Here is a 16,581-nt window from a genome sequence, read left to right on the forward strand (position 1 = left end):
TCTGCAAGTTGCTGCAGCTGGGCTGGCCACAGCAGCCTGATGGGTGTGATGTTTTGGTAAGAAAACAGGGGGGGATCAAGAGAAGCCTGTGTACAATACAACCCTCCTCTGGGAGGTTCGGGGGTTTCACTTGTCACATCAAATGACCTGAAACACCTGCCTTGAGCTTTTCCTCTCTGCATCAAGGTTCTTGGCCTCACTTGAGCTTCTCCAGCACCAGAAAGTGAAGTCATGGGCCTTAAAGAACACCGTGACTTCACGTGGGCAACAAGCCCCATTCCTCAAGGTTCCTAATCTCATACAGATGCTTTTGGAAAGCATGTCTGAGGAAATACTGGTGTTTGTTCTAATGAGTTTCCCAAAAGTGCTCTCCTCCCGTTCTCTCTCAGTTCCCTTCTTTGTCTCTTTATCAAAGGCAAAGGAAAGGGAAATCATCCCAGGCATTCAATTTGGAGGTAAGGCATGAGTCCCTTTCTTCTTACTCTAAAGTCATATTTCAGCAGCTGTGGGGCCACAAAAAAGAAATAACAAAGATTAGGACTGCCATCTCTTCTTTTCCAGTGCACAGAGATCACTTCTCGTCCTCTCTTCTACCCCTTCACTTGAGCCTTCCTGACAGCTCTGTTATGCTCCTAAGGTAATCCTAGCAGGTCAGCACGACTGCAATTTGTCTTTTGGATATTACCGATGAGCTGAGCTAAACCAAAACTGTGCATCCCCTTTCACTGAGAGGTTTAGCAGACACCTTTCCACTGGAACCAAAGAGGGCCTTCTGATATCTTTCCTGGGAACACAGTAGTGACAAATGCATTGCAAAACTAGAGCATGATGTTTTACAGCAAAGTCATGACAAGGTCGGCCAATGGCCAAATGAAGCCTCAGGAAGGGATGTTTCACACTCACTGCCATTAGAAGTGTCCTTTCCCACAAAGGCACAGGCCATACAGATTATCTCACGCAGTAGCACATACCTCTTGTACCCTCTTCTCGACTCTATTTTCCACTTTCTCCACCGAGGGCATGCCTGTAGTACTGCCCTTCCTCCTGTCCTTTCTTGCCTTCTGTGAGCAAGTCCCATGGATGGCTGGGAACATGCTGAAAAGAGACATTATGGGGAGATGCTGTGAGCATAGAGGGACTTTGGTCTCCATTCTGTCCTCGCAAGATTCTGCAGCACAAGGCAGTTCTGTTGGCTGTAGCCATGAATCATGTAGGCTCAACTGACTGTGTTCACATGAACAGAGAGTGAGAGCACCACCATCTGGAATGCCCAGAGCTGCAAGATGAGCCCACAGGAATGCTCCATATGCCTGGGTACTGGCTCTCTCTTGATGCAGCAAGGAGAAGAGCAAGGTTCTTTAGAGACGGAGCCTCTAAGGGACACGCATACCCCATCCTGGCAAATGTATTGAACATTGTCTGACAGTCCCAGCTACTTCCTGGGATCAAAAACTCTCAAAGCTGCTTTGAACCAGTTGCGCAGAGGAAGCAGCTCACCCACACAAGCACACGACTACAGGGTCGCCCTCATCCATTCCTCCAAGTGCCTCACCTGCCATGTGTGGCTTCTCTTTCAGGTTTCTTCCCTTGTTCTTTTAGCACATTGGTATTAGAAATTGTGGGTGCTGGGATGCAGAGAGCCAGGGGACAGGCGGAGGCAGTTGCCCCTGAGGGCTTGGCTGCTGCCCAGAGCTTGCAAGAGAGAGGGAGATGTTTGTAGGGCAGGGCTCATGACCATCCTGCCCAGAGCCTTCAAGTGAGAAGGAGGCATTTCTAGGGCAGGTCCCCACGGAAGCGAGCTCCAGCCCCATGACCTCTCTTGCAGCTGAGGCTGGGGCAGGATATGCCCAGCGTAGGCAGTGCTGTCTGCCTGTAGCAGCTTCTCTCCCACCAGCTGTCCCCCTTCCCACACACCACAAGTCTGTGGCCCCAGAAGCCATGGGAATGGTTACCTGGCTGCTGCTGCCATGGCTCTTCCATTCCACAGGCTGCTCTTGGGAACTGCAGTTGGCCAGGCTGGTGGTGGTACCTAGAGCCTGGAGAGAGCAAGAGGCATTGGCGAGGATGGTCACAGCACTGGCTCTGTCTTCAGGGACTCGTGTTCTCTCCCTGTGTGGGGCAGGTGGTGCACAGTCCTGCCAAGGCTATTGCTTGCCCAGCCTTGGCCCCCTCCCACCAGCAGTCCCTGAGACTCTGCTCATTGCAGGCTTGGAAAAGAGTCCCCCTGTAGGGATCCCCCTCGAGATGCTCCAGCCCTGGAGTCACTGGGAGACGGAGCCCTGAGAAGCATTGGTATCCTGTCCCAGAGGTGCCCCTCTGGGATGTTGAACTCCTCTGAATGCCCAAGACAAACTGTCCGGGCAGCTGGCATTCTTCTCAGCCAGGACTGCCCATGTCCTTCAACAGCTCATGGCAGGCTAACAGAATTGCAATCCCTTGTGAATTCAAAAAGATGACAGGGAGCACTGGAGAACTGGCGAACTTACCACAAGAAGGGCCGCTAGCATCTCCTCGGTCACACAGAGCCTTTTCAGAAAGTCTTTGTAAAACCCCATTTTTACATTTACCCCTTGAATTACAAGCATGCCAATGTTCTTCAGTACAAATGCGACATTCTTCCCACTCTCGAGGCAGCAGCAGAAAAGACGCAGGGTCTCTTGGGCACCATCATTTTGTGAGGAAGAAAGATATTTTTGGCTATGCATGCACATTTCAAGGGCTCACATAGCTTATGACCCAGGAAGCAGACAACGAGGAACAAAGTCACTAGCAGAGCACACTAAAATACAGCATCAACAGCTCTGTGGTCTCCAAGCAAGGAGTTCCTACAGAACTGTATTTCTTGACCTTCAGGGACAAATTGTTTGGGAAGATTCTCAAAGCACTGTGCGACCACATGTGGCAAGTGGACAGCAGTGCTTTCCTCCCTACAGAGCTAGAAATAAAGGGCCACAGTCATCTCCTATGAATGTGTGGCTTGATTGCAGGACAAGGTGAGGAGGAACAAGGAGAGGGGCGAGTTGCCCTGATGGGTGCCAGGTCACAGGACTAGGGCCAAGCTCAGCCCATTCCACTCTGGGAAAGATTTCACAAGGCCATATCACAGGCATCTAACAAAGAAGGGAAAAAACAAAACAAAACAAAAATTGCACTACACCCATCTTGATCCTCCAATCCATCCAGCACCCTCTGAAGTGCACAAAATATCCCTGCTTTTGGTGCTAGAGGCCCATCTCTGAGAATTGCCAGCCTGAGAAGTTGTCATGCCAGAGAAGATATGGAGTCCTTAGAAGGGGAAGATCCACTCCAAACACAGCTCAGAGCTCCTGCTCCCCCGCACCTATCACCCATGTCCACTACAGCTGCAGTGCTCACAGGGATGACCAGCAAATCATAGCAAAACCGGCCTCTGATGACTTTTCACACACATTAGGGTCCCACTCTCCATTTCAAGGCTCTGTACAGCTGACTCTGACCTACTTCAAGGTGCAAGGAGAAGGGAAAAGCCAGCATGAATGCTGCTATTTGCCATTACAGTCTCGCAGCTGTAGCCAGCTGTGAAATGAAGCCAGGGAGAGAGGGAGTATAATAATAATGACCATGATGATGTCCTGAGAGCTACAAATTGAAGCTGTTTTTAGAACTTGGTGCCAGAAGTCTGGAGCTCTAAGAGTCACTGCTGGACACCAGTTATGCCCCCAGTAAACCCCATTCTGACTGGGGTTCAGCACTGAGTTGGGCTCTGCCTTGAGGCTACAGCCTTAACTTGCACCCCAGCAGGGATTTGGACCCCAAACAGAGCTATTAAGGCATGGGGATCCCGCTACGGGGTATCCACACTGTGACCCTGAGCTCAAAGGTTACTCTGCCAGTCTTGGGGAACAAACAGGAAGCAGCAGTTGGGGTCCTGCAAAGAACACCAAGCTGGGCTAAGGTAAAATCCAAGGCTTCCTTTCCAGCACAGACATCTCCAGCAGCTTCTCCAGAGCCCAGCAGGAGCTGCGGGGCCCCTCAGCCTCCTTCACACAGGTCTCGTAGCCTTCCAGATGCAGCTGCCATGCAGCAAACAAGCTAGGGTCACTGCCAAGACATTTTCACCCAGTGAGAGGATGGCGCTGTGCACACAGCATCCCAGGTGCTCGTCCCACGGGCGCACAGCACAGACGACTGCTGTCACTGCGGGAGGAAGCACTCGCCAGTGAGCACACCAAAACATCCAACAGCTCCTTGGTAGCCACCACAGAACTCTTCTGGCTGCTCAAACCAATAGCTCCTTCCCTTGCCACTTCCCTCCTCCACAAAACCTGCAGGTGTAGCTGGAACCTCTGTTCAGCCATGGCTAGGCTGCAGACTGCTTTTAGACCTCATGACTGCAGCTCCCCTGGGTCTGGAGTGGATGGCAACTGAGCAGGACAAGAGGCAGCAGGAAAGAGAACTCAACATCTCCTAGCAGGAATGGCTATGAACAAAGAGTAAGCAGTTGCTGTCCCAGGTTGTTTAGGCCATTAAAGTTCTGTGCAAGATGTAATAATATAACTTTCTAAATGCTGTGGGCCAGAACATGATTTTTTTCATGGGAATAGAAATGAAGCAAATAAGAAGTCAACTAGTTGTTTGTCCCTGAGCAGCCACTCAAGGATAATTGTGCCCTTGAGGTGTCTCTGATAAGCTGTGTTTGCTCATGGCTGCATGCACAAGATGCCCATTAAGGGAGCTGTCCACTCTGTAGAGCACCCATGGGTCTGAGCAGGAGATAGGAGTGGGTGGAGGGGGTAGAACCACCCAAATACCTCGGTTCCCTCCAGCACCTGACAGTAGTTAGAGCTGGCAGGGGGCAGAAGCAGACCCTTCCATATAGGAGTTCTGGCTAGGCAGAGGGTTGAGCTGCCCAGGGATGGCTCCAACCCAAACATGACCTGGGCAAAGCTTGCCAGACACACACAGTTTATTGGTAAATGACGTATCAAATGTCCTCTGCCTGCTTTGGATTTTTCTCAGGGAGTCTTGGCCTCTTTTAAGAAAATATTCCCGATTACAGCAATGCATATACTTCATTCATTATTTTCACAGTAACTTCAGAATACGAATTATGTCACAGCTTTTTAAAGTACAATAAATAACTCAACACTTTTTTAAACTCAGTTTTCCAGTAGTAATGGACAAAGCAGAAACATGCAAAAAGAAAATCTCCCCCATGACTACTTCCTGTCTGGACTGTGTCCAGACAGGCAAAGATTGAAGTCATGCTGGGAGCTTAGTCTTTTTGTAAGTGATACATAACAGCTCCATGTACTATGGTAAGTCTCCCGTAAAGATAAGAGCAAACATGCATCCTGTAAGAAGTAATCTTGGAAAATGACCTAGAGTGGTTCACTGTTTTCACGAATCATGCTTCAGTGCCTGTCATTTATCTCTTCTCATCTGAAAAAACCTAGACAAAGTCTGCCTGAAGTCGTGACAGAGACTGTATCATGATGGGAACAAAACCAGTGTGACACTGGGGTTCCCTGAAATTGGGGAACTGCCACCTTCCACCTGAAGTGATCCAGCTGTAAAGCACAATCAAGGAAACCTTGGCTACACAGAGAAGGCAGCTCTCAGCCCACAAGCCATCGTGTTTGGAGGGTGCAATGGGCTCAGCCTGGCAGAGGGCCCCTGGGACAGGCTACTATTTGTGAGGAGCAGCCTCTGCCTTCTTGTCCATCAGGACCAAGTTGGCTGGGGGAGGAGAGATGAATGACAGTGGAGAGAGAGAAATCCAAGGCGATTTATCCATGCACCTCAGTGGTTACCTTTCAAAATGTATAGGAGACAATCTTTCTCCTGACCTAAAAGTGGTCAAAGCTTTTGCTAAGATTTAAGTTACTATCTCTTCAAAATCAATGAACTTGACCAAAGTGCTATCAATGCCCTTTCCATCTCCCCTAGTGTGGACAGCATTACTACCGAATGTGGAGGGTCCAGGCTTGCTTGGGGGGTGAGGAAGGCCATGGAGTTTCATGGTAGCTCATTCTCCTAAAAGGCCCTCTTGACTCTAAAAGCACAAAACTGGAAGTATCAGAATATGAAGAACATAATGGATCTTCTACTTTTACGTTAATGGCATATCAGGGCCAAGGTGATATACCTGTAAATAGCCAGGAAGTCTGTGTGTCTCCATTTATCTGAAACCTTGATTTCTTCTCTGTAACTCAGTTTCAAGATCCTTGTTTTCTGTTTTATTCACTTAGTAACTGAACAGAGACATGTGGTGAAGATGTTTCTGTGCTCCCAGGCTGGTCAGTGGCAGAGTTCCTCGGAGAAGGTCAGCCAGCAGCTCCTGCTGCCCCGTGGTCTTTGGTGCTGCTGCTGCTGCTGACTGGGCTCACTCACAAAAGCTTCTGCCTGGTCAGCACAAGTTCATGGCACACTTCCTATTTCTGAAAGGCAGCGGAGAAGCACCTGATTTTATAAAGTTTTTTCCTTAAGTTAATATCATCAGTGCCCCTGAGCATGAGATGCAGGGAGGGAACATACCTTCATGTCATGCAAGTGTTGCCAGCTCAGGAGGGGGAAAGGGGGCTTGGACACCTGGTTCGCTGCTTTGCTCCAGCTAGGAGTGTAGGATCATGGATAAAAGCCTCCTGTTCCTAGATCAGAGATTCTCCACTCTGATAGGCAAGGTGAACCACTGCCTAATCTCTGACCACCTCTCTGACCCATACAAGCCCCACTGCCAGGGAGAGCAACCCAGGCATGTGGGGACCACTATCCCATCCTGCACTGACTGCAAGACTCTCTTCCTCTGACAGCTCTAATCTCTGTCAGGCGCTAGAGGGATCCCAGATGTTTGGGGGTTTGGTGTTTGGGTGTCTGTATTGCACCTCATGGACAATCCTGTGGGTCCATTGCAGAGGAGGGCAGCTCCCTGAATAGAATTTTTGTGCACAAAGCCCTGGGCAAACACGGCTTATCAGAGACACTTCATGGGCCCAATTATCCTTGAGTGGCTGCCCAGGAACAAGCACCTGCTTCATCTCATGCCCTCTGAAGAGCCAATTCCTCCTTGAGGACAACACCTGCCTTTGCTGTGGCAATGTGGCCTTTGCTACGGACCAGGGCATTGAAAGGTCACTCCCTGGGGAAGAGACAGTGGCTTCTCTGAGTCCCATGGAGGGAAGAGACAGCTGCTGGAAGCCTAGTTGGGGATGGGCCACTGAGACCCGGTGGACATGGACAGCTCTGGAGAGCAGGACCGAGGCATCTGGGAGGGCATGGTCCTTCAGGCAGCAGCAGGGCCAGGGCAGGCACAGCTCCCCTTTGATCCATGCTCTGCTCTGCTCTGCTTTGGGGAGGCTGCAGCTGGAGCCTGGGACCAGTTTGAGCCGCAGTGTAATGGACGTTGAAGGAGCTGGAGCTGGGCATTGAACTCACCCCTACCAGTTTCCCCAAGTCCAACAACCCCTCATCTCGTAATGTCTACCACTCACCGTTACTCATCTTTTACATTGTGTCCCAGTACATGCACTGGGTTCCTGGCAGCCTGGGGAAATCTGTCTTTGTGGGGCTGTCAGGGGGAATCATGTTGAGGCAGGAGGTCCTCCCTGCAGGATATCCAGCTGTCATGGGGGTGCTGCCACTCGCCACCCTCTGGATGCCTGTGTCCTTCTCCGAGGAGCTGCCACGTGCAGGATGGAGGCAGGAGGACTGATGCCAGGGGAGGGCAGGTTGCCAGGGCCAAGATTGACTTTGCCCTCGGGCTCTTGGAATGAGGAAGTTCTGGGAGGGATAAATTTGCTCCTCACCCTTAGCAGCCGCATCCAGGAATCACCAGACCTTGGAGGAAGATGAAGGTTGCAGTGCTCAGCGTGGCTGTGCTTCTTGCCATCCTATACCACCCAGCAGATGCACTGGTGAGCTCTAATGCGAGGCTGATGGGCTTGATGCCAGAGGTGACTGCAGAGGCAGAGCTTTCCTGTGCCTGCATAGGGCAGATGGAGTCACAGCTGCTGCCACAGGGACCAGCAGGAACCCTTCTGTGAGGGCAGAGCTGAGATGAGCTAAGCAGAGAGGAGCAGAAGGGAATAATTGTGGCTGGGGTCGTGCCCTCTCTGCTGCGGATTTGGGTTGTTGGGTGCCCCCTGACTGTAAGACGCTGTGCCCTCCCAGCCACTTGCAGCCCAGATCAGTGTGGGACATGGACATATCCCTGCACTGCTGGGTCCTTCTTACACCCTGACCCTCACCTCTTACCCTCCAGGAAGTGGGACCACTACGCACGGACGAAGGAGATGTGGACTTGGATGTGAACTCTCGGGTAAGTGCTCTGATGGCTCCCAGGTCCCAGTCAGGAGCCTTAAGATCCCCCTCTAGAGCCCTGGCCCTGCAGAAGCCTTCTAGACACCTCCTGCATGGGACACCAGGAATCTCTTTGCTCTGGACCACCTCAGCTCCCTTGTCCTTGATCTGGATGTCCTCAGCTCCCTTGTCCTTGATCTGTCTCCTTCTGCTCTCCTGGTGTTCCCCAAACTCCTCTTTTTGGTCTCTCCCAGGCATCTCTTTCTAGGCTGCCCCAGGCCTGCACCTTTCCCACCACCAGCGTTCACCAAATCCCCTTTCTTTGACACAACTTACCAAATCCCATCTGTCCAGTCCCGCGGTCCCCGAGTTCGGTTCCTGCCAAACTGTCCCCAGGCCTGACAGCTCTGTTGTGGCTACCATAGAAACAGGGCTGTGGGTGTCAGCTGCTGGACAGCCCCCCTTACAGCAGACACAATGTTCTCCATGTCCTCCCGGACACCTGTGTCCCAGAGCAGTGTGGGATGTGGACCCATCCCCTCACTCCTGGGTTCCTCTTGTACCCTGAACCTTTTATTACCCCTCCAGGATGTGGGGGCAGTTGACCTGGGAGACAGGGCTGCTCTGGAGCTCCTCCGTGCGGTCAGTGCCCAGATGGATCCCCAGGTGCCCATGTGGGCTCTGGCATCCCAAAGAGCCTGGAGATTCCTTGCCAGAGACCTCATGGGAGCCCTGGAAGGGGGTGGGGAACAGAGTAGGGATTTCTCACCACCCTTACTGCTCTTGTCTCTGATGTGGACTGAATTGCTATGGGTCAGTATCAACCTCTCTGGCTGTGCCTCTCTCCTTCCCACACATGGGCTCCTGGTAGCATCTCCGCTGCACCCAACAGCCCCAGGAAATGTAGTTGTGTCCCTCCCACAGACACCCCAGGGCCATTAACCTGGTAAATGTGGTCAGGCCTGTCCTCTCTGCCCCCTGGCTGGGAAGGTGCTCCAAAACCCTGTGTCGGCTCCCAAGAACTCCCTGTGAAGGAGCCCAGAAACCTTCTTCCTCCTGAGCTCCCCATCCTCTCTTTACCATCTCCCCGTGATCCTTTGCTCTTGATCTCCCTCTATCCAGCATCCCCAGATATCCTGCCCTCACTCTTTCCCAATCAGCTCTTTTCACTCCACCCCCACCACAGTTCTCTGCCTTCAGTCCCACCAGGCCTTACCTTGTGCTCCCCAAATGCCATTTGTCTGACCCAGCTTACTAAATCCCATCTATCCAGGCCCCCAGCATCCTTGGGGTGGCTTCTCCCATGCCTTTGCCCTCAGCCCACCCTAGTCACTCCTCTTGCCCTCCCCAAGTCCCTCCCATTTGAATCCCAGTCCCTTCCCTACTGTCTCCCCAATCCTGTTCCTTTAACACCTCCAAATCCAGGCTCCACCATCACCATTCCCTTCCTGTTAGGTCCCGTGTAGCCACATTCCTTTCTCTGGGGGTTGCCAGATACCCTCCCTTCGGGCCTCCAAATCTCATCCCCATCCCTATCACTGCTTTTCTTTTCAACAAGGCATTAGGGTCCAAGTGGACATTTGCAAGCCATAGAGTTGGCAAGGCAGGGAGTTCCTATTCCCAATTAGAACATGGGGGAGCCTTGGGTCAGGGCACAATGGGGAAGATACTCCAACCCAATGCAGACTGACATGGGCTTCTTCTTGCCTAGTCCGTGAGAGATGCTGCTCTGCCAGCAGGTGGAGATGTTGCTGCTGTGCCAGTAAGTAATGGGACGCACTTGAGTGGCAGCCAGTGTGGGGAACTGGAGGGGCCTTGGGGACAGACTGGTGTCCCTCATTGTCCCTTTTTCTGCTGCAGGCTGAAGATGTGCGAGAGAAGAGGGCTCTGGTAGGTATCACAACAGGACCAGGCTCCAGCCCAACCCTTCCACTAGACTGCTAGTTCACTCCAGTGCCTGTCTGTGTGTTCAACTATACCCCACTGCTCCCCAGCATTGCCATTTCACTGCAGTGAGCATGAGTGTGTCCTACAGCTTTCCCAGGGCCCCCTTCCTCATTTTGCATGATACTGTCCCCAGTGTCCCAGTACGACCCAGCTCACCCCAGTGTGTCCCTAACACTCCCTTTCTCCACAGCCTGTGGATGCCAAGTTGGCACTTGCTGCAGCCCGCGAGGCCTAGGTGAGCAACATTGGGGTATACCCAGCCCTACAAGGAATCTTTGATCTTGGGAGATCCCAGGACCATCTGTGGTATGGAAGACATGGGTTGGGGTAGGAGGATAGAAGAGTCTGTCCATGATCCGCCCCAGGGCGACATTTGCAAAGCCATCCCCACCCCTTCTCCTGTGCTCAGTGGGGCAACACAGACCCCCAGGCTCACTGTGCGGCTCGGGCTCTGGGCTCTGAGCACTCTATGAATCCCAAGGGTCACTATATGGATGGGACAGACCTCAGTGGTTTGTACAGATCTCCAGGGTCAGAGTATGGAGCAGCGAAGGTTCTGAATGGGTTTTGAATGGAGCCAGGAGAGCTAAGTCCTGCCCTGAGGCCCCTAGGGGATCCAATTCCCTTCTCTTTTCCCTAGATTTTCAGAGAGTCCTGGTAGGACAGTTACCTCTCTCTTCTCCCAGCAGACTTTGGAGACACATTCTGTGTCCTGTCCTTTAAGATTGGATCTGTGGATGACCCCTGTCCTGTCCCCCTCCAGTAGCTGGAGGAGATGATTGTCCCCGGACTTCAAGCCAAACTCCTGAGAGATCTGCGCCATTTTCCCCAGATGATCAATAAATGCATTCAGCAAAACTGCCCTTCACATGTGTGTTTTTCTGTGTGTGTGTCCCCAGGTGCCCCCTCTGCAGCCGGTGACCACACATGTGACCTCTCCCTGGCAGCATCTCCCACACATTCAGTCTGGTGGAAGGCAAGGCCAGGAGCCCGGGTGCCTAGTTTTGCTCTCCAAAGGAGATTCTGCTCCATTTATAACAGTCTCCAGATTAAGGCAGATTAGTTTTGGGCAAACTGGAATTTTCTTCAGGGAGACTGGGAGAGCCAAAGAGCACCCAGTGACAGAGCCCTGGGGACCAAGGCGGATGGCAGAGGCAGAAGGCAGCAGGCTATTGCGAGTCTCTGGTGAGCACCGTGCCCCAGCAGCTCAGTGTGGGGCTGTGACAGGGGGTCAGGGAGGACAGGCAGCCCCCACACCAGGTCCTGTGCCTGACTCTGGAGGGACAGGGCTTTCCTGCCCCAGAGACTCAAGACTCCTGGTTTCACAGATGTGTTCAGATCCCCACACTGGGGCCAGGCAGGTGCCATCCGTAACGTGTGTGCAGAAGGAGGTCAAGGAGCCCTTTTTTAATGCTCTTACTAGCAGGAAGGTAAGTGAGTTCCTAGGCACTGGAAAACAAAACATTCTCCTCGACTCTATGTTCATCAAGTCCAAGAAGTCCACTTTCTACTGGGATCTGCAGGAACCTTCAGAGATATATTTTAGATAGATAGCAGGTTGGACCATCTGTGCTGAAGAAGGAGGAAGCCTGATTTCTTGCTTCAAACAATTCTCAGGGTCAGATTCAAGAGGGATTACTGAGGACAAGTGGCATAAAGCAGGACATTTTAATCTTTTAACATTAATATAAGAGAGAAAATTAAGAAAAAATGCACAACACATAGATTTAATGCCCTATGTTGGGAATGCTGAGTGGATGAAAACGGGATGTTTTTTAGAGCTGACACTGTCTTCAGAGCATCCTTGAACTCATTGTTCTCCTATAGATGAGGGGGTTCACTGCTGGAGGCACCACTGAGTACAGAACAGCCACCACCAGATTCAGATCTGGGGAGGAGATGAAGAAAGAGGGCTACAGGTAGGCAACCATGCCAGAGCTGACAAGCAAGGAGACCATGGCCAGGTGAGGGAGCCACGTGGAAAAGGCTTTGTGCTATCCCTGCTCTGAGGGGATCCTCAGTGCATTTGTAAAGATCTGCACCCAGGACAGCATAATTAAAGCTGGGAGGTTTTTTTGGCTGCATCAAGAGGACTACCCTTGGGCAGCATTGGTGAGAGCCCAGCAGAGCCACCTGAGGTGGTTGGAAGCTGGAGCACAGGTTGTTGGAGGAGAGGCCAAAGGTGCTGTGTCTGTGCAGCCAGGTGAAGGCACAGGGGGATCTTGCTGCTGCCTGCAGCTGAAGCTGCCTAAAGAGAAGATGAGGAGAGGATGGAACTAGAACCTTCCCAGAGGTGCCTGGGGACAGGACAAAGGGCAGAGACACAAACTGCAGCAGGAGAAGTTCCCATCAGAGCATGCAAAATGCATTTGAAGCCCAAGGGTGGTCCAACACTGGAGAAACATCCCAGAGCCATGGAGAATCTATCCCCAGAGAGAGTCAGAGAGAAGGTCATCACCAAGCACAGGCCCAGACCTGCTCTCTGCACCTCAGCATAGAGCTCACAGGGTCCATGTGGACCTTGGAGCACCCTGGTCAGTGTACTTTGCCTGCGAGAAAATGCCCATGGCCAGGAATAATTGTCCACTTATGAGGGGCTCTCCTGCCTGGCTGCCTTCACTCGGGTCTCCTTCCCCATCAGCCTCATACTGTCCATGCGGGTTTCATCTCTGCTGCCTGCGTCTCCCTCTACCCCTGTGCTTACTTCAATCCTGTTTTCCTGTGTGCCCAGGGAGCCCATCTGTGAGCTGTGAGCAGGCGTTCTCCTGTTGCCCCTTCTCCATCTCTAGCACAATCTCCTGAGGACCTTTTGCTCTGGCACCAAGGGAATTGCTTCCTCCTGGTCGAGCCACACATGGGGACCTCCCTGTCATAATGGCCTTGTGGACATGAAGCCACCCCCATCACAAAGCCCTAGTGATCACCCTGGGGACACCATTCATGATGTCATTGCTGCTTTTTCCAGCCTCAGAGCATCTATCTGGGTAACAGGATAATTTTTCCATTTCCCTCCTTTGAGCTACCTGGGTTTTGTAGATGCTGCTCTGCTTCAGGTGCTTCATAGGAGACATGCATTACATATCCACCCCTGTTCTTCTGCTGGCAAATCCTTACTCCTACGCTCTTGACTGGCTCTTTGTCCATCCCTAGGCACAGCTCCCTGCATTCCTGCTTCTCTCTCTTCAGTGTTCCTTCTTTCATATCACCCTGGAGTTCTTTTTTTCTTTTTCTTTCTTTTTTTTTCCATCTTAGGACATCCCTTCCTTGGTCATTTTTGACTCAGCCTTTCCCTTCAGTCAGTCTCATTTTAAGGCTCTCCTCAGCAGTGTGGCCACCCAGTTGACCATCAGCTCAGCAGATGGGAACAACTTGCAGCCTGGGTCTCTCCCGGTGGCTTTGGCTTCAGGACCTTCTGCAAATGGTCTAACCCCACACCAGCTGAAGAAGCAGGCGCTCCCCTCTCCTGTGATCCTCTCCCTACTGACAGGTCTCCTTCCTACCCAGGAAAGCCTCTCACCACAAACAGCAAGGACTGCCATTGTTAGGTCCGGTATCCGAATTGACAGGGAGAGAGAGACAACCACCATAGATATATTGTCTTTTATTAATAGAAGAAAGATAATAAGTATTACCAGCTAGCTGGGGTCCGGGCTTTCCCACGCAGGGGTCACACCACGGACCCCGACCACTTCGAGCGTCCCTCTTTTATACCGTTCTTACCCAAGAGTGTTCCCCCTCCCGTTTTCCTGTTTTGCATTCTTGTTAATGTTATCTATTTTGCTGAATTAAAACATCTGGATAAGCAGCCCCCCTATCATCCTGATTGAGGGCAGGGCACCCTAACCCCGCCACCTATCAAGGGTCCAGACCTTGCCATGAGCAGGGCATCCTGACCCTGCCATCTATCAAGGGTTCTGCCCCTGCCATGAGCAAGACATCCGGACTCTGCCAGTTATCATGGGTCCTTGTGCTCTAAGACTCAGCTTATTCTACATTAGCTATTTAACCCCTACCTTCCCTGCTAATGCACCCTACATTCCCCCCTTTTTCTTTTGCTAATATCAGAGAATCCTTTCTCGATCTTTCTGAGTTTGTCGCATGAACATTATGTGCATAGAATTAACTCGATTTGTAGCTTTTTCCATTACTCCCATTACACATTTCCACATTATACAGATACACAGTAACAGTAATAACAGAATTACAAATATGCGTAATCCTTCTTTTATCAGTCCTGATATCCACCCAGGTAACCCTCCAAACAACGACTCTAGCCATCCGTCCATCAGTCCTTCTTCCCGTGTTATCTTCTGAGTGTGTTCCTTGAGCCAGCGCAATTGTTGTTGAATCGATTGGCTATGGTCCGACAGGTTAAAACAACATAGTCCTTCAAACTCCTCACATCCCTGTCCATGGGCGAGGAGCAAGAAGTCTATAGCCGCTCTGTCCTGTAGTAGTGCGTGTCGCAGGCTGTTCTGATCGAGCAGGAGTTGTTCCAATACCTCGGTTGTCGCATTTGCTTGCTTCTCACTCCAACAGGCTAACTTCGAAAGCTCCCTTAATGCATTTCCTGCTGCAGCTCCTGGCACAAAGATAGCTAAGGCGACCCGCGCGGTTACAGATATTAATTGTACATTATCATCACATTCCGGTGTTAAACCAAGGGAACGCTTTTGCCTCCTTTGTTCCTGCTTCATAGTTAACAACTTAGCTTTAGACGGGGCTATCATTGCCAGTTGCCCTAAATAACACGGTCCCCCATAGGCATTCTTAGGTATTCCCTGCCATGCTCTATCCCCACAAATTAGAAACACTCCATCTGGCAAGGCCTTAGCGGTATCATTATTCCATAGTAAATCTGTCCTATTATGTACCTGTCCTGATGGATCCCCCCCATATGCTCCTAAGGGTAATCCCGCAGGGTACCGTTCTTGTAACCCATCGACTGTCCCATTTATCCCACAGAATGTCCCGTTTGCATATATGGGACCGAAGGTTCCATCTCCTCCTATGGTCTTACGCCAGTCGAATATTGGGTCGGGAGATACATCAGTCCAACCCGAAGCATTCCACCATTGGGGCCTAGGGCCTCCTTTAATTATAATGTTCCATTGTGCCAGGAGTCTCACTCCTCCCTTTTCTCCAAAAAACTTGTCCCCAAACATAAAACACGTTTGGGTCCAATTATTGGAACTATTTCCAATTGCTTGTGCCCCCATCAAATTGAGCTCTTGGGGGTCCCAAGGCAATGAGATATTTAATCCCTTAATTAGCCTTACGGCACATTCCGAGGCACTTACTACCCCTGAGCAGTTTCCCGTAGATACCTTTTTAAAACTGTTGTCATCAAATCCCGGCTTCCCAAACAAGCAGGTTCTGAATGGATTACTAGCGGTGGTGAGGGACAGGCAGAATTCCTGATTCCCTGTGTTATTTGCCCAAGTCACCCACATATTACTTCTCTCTTCTATGTTGTATATCCCATTAGAACACCTCAGAATCATAATTAGCAGGACCATAATTACCCAAATTGTGTTACTGTACATTTTTCCTAATTAATTTCAATTTCAGAGGATTGTTACTATTCCTTCGGACCTCCCACTCCTCTGCTTTCTTCCGCTCTTCTTTGTTTAGCTTCCGGACGTGGGAATGGTGAATCCAATGTCCTATTCCATCGACCTTAACGGCAGTGGGTGTTACTAAAATTACTACATAAGGTCCCTTCCATCTGCTTTCTAATGTTTTTGGGTTATGCCTTTTTACCCACACCCAATCTCCAGGTTCGATATCCATTTCTGACCCCTTCTGATTTCTTTTATACCAGTTTTGTAGTAATGGGAATAACTCATCTTGTATTTCTTTTAAGATCTGCATCTCTTTCCTCATTCCTGAGTTTTTAGTTATTCCCTTCCTTATCTCTAACGGATATACTGGGGGTAGGGTCCCAAACATTATTTCAAATGGTGTAAAGTCTAGTACATATGGAGTTATCCGAACCCGATATAGGGCAAAAGGTAGCATTGTTACCCAGTTCTCTTCAGTCTCTTTTACTAGCTTAGCAAGGGTTTCCTTTAGGGTTCTGTTCATCCTTTCCACCTGACCCGAACTTTGAGGATTATAGGCACAATGCAATTTCCAGTTGGTTCCCAGTGCTCGGGCTAATTCCTGTGTAACCCTTGCCACAAAAGCTGGTCCATTATCAGACCCGATGCTCACCGGTATCCCATATCTGGGGATTATTTCTTCCAAAAGTTTTTTCGCTACCACCTGGGCTGTTTCTTGCTTAGTGGGAAAGGCCTCCACCCACCCTGAAAAGGTGTCTACTAATACCAACAGATATCTATATCCGTATTTACC

The 16,581-nt window shown here is 50.8% G+C and overlaps 1 protein-coding gene and 1 pseudogene across 1 annotated transcript in view; both read right to left on the reverse strand.

The window, feature by feature from the left end:
• Positions 1–16,581, reverse strand: part of LOC104581145 (coiled-coil domain-containing protein 81-like) — a 272,002-nt pseudogene that overhangs the window by 51,147 nt on the left and 204,274 nt on the right.
• LOC148594873 (syncytin-A-like) overlaps positions 994–16,581 on the reverse strand; it is a 41,641-nt gene continuing 26,053 nt past the window's right edge. Inside the window, exons 2-4 of the mRNA XM_088523480.1 lie at positions 14,382–15,127; positions 1,953–2,036; positions 994–1,095 (exon numbers count right to left, since the gene is read on the reverse strand). Of these exons, the coding sequence (XP_088379606.1) occupies positions 994–1,095; positions 1,953–2,036; positions 14,382–15,127 (932 nt within the window). The remainder of the gene's footprint in view (positions 1,096–1,952; positions 2,037–14,381; positions 15,128–16,581) is intronic.

This window comes from Tinamus guttatus, unplaced genomic scaffold, assembly GCF_059628265.1.
Source record: "Tinamus guttatus ecotype Peru unplaced genomic scaffold, ASM5962826v1 Tinamus_guttatus_pri_ptg000190l, whole genome shotgun sequence".
NCBI lineage: Eukaryota > Metazoa > Chordata > Aves > Tinamiformes > Tinamidae > Tinamus > Tinamus guttatus.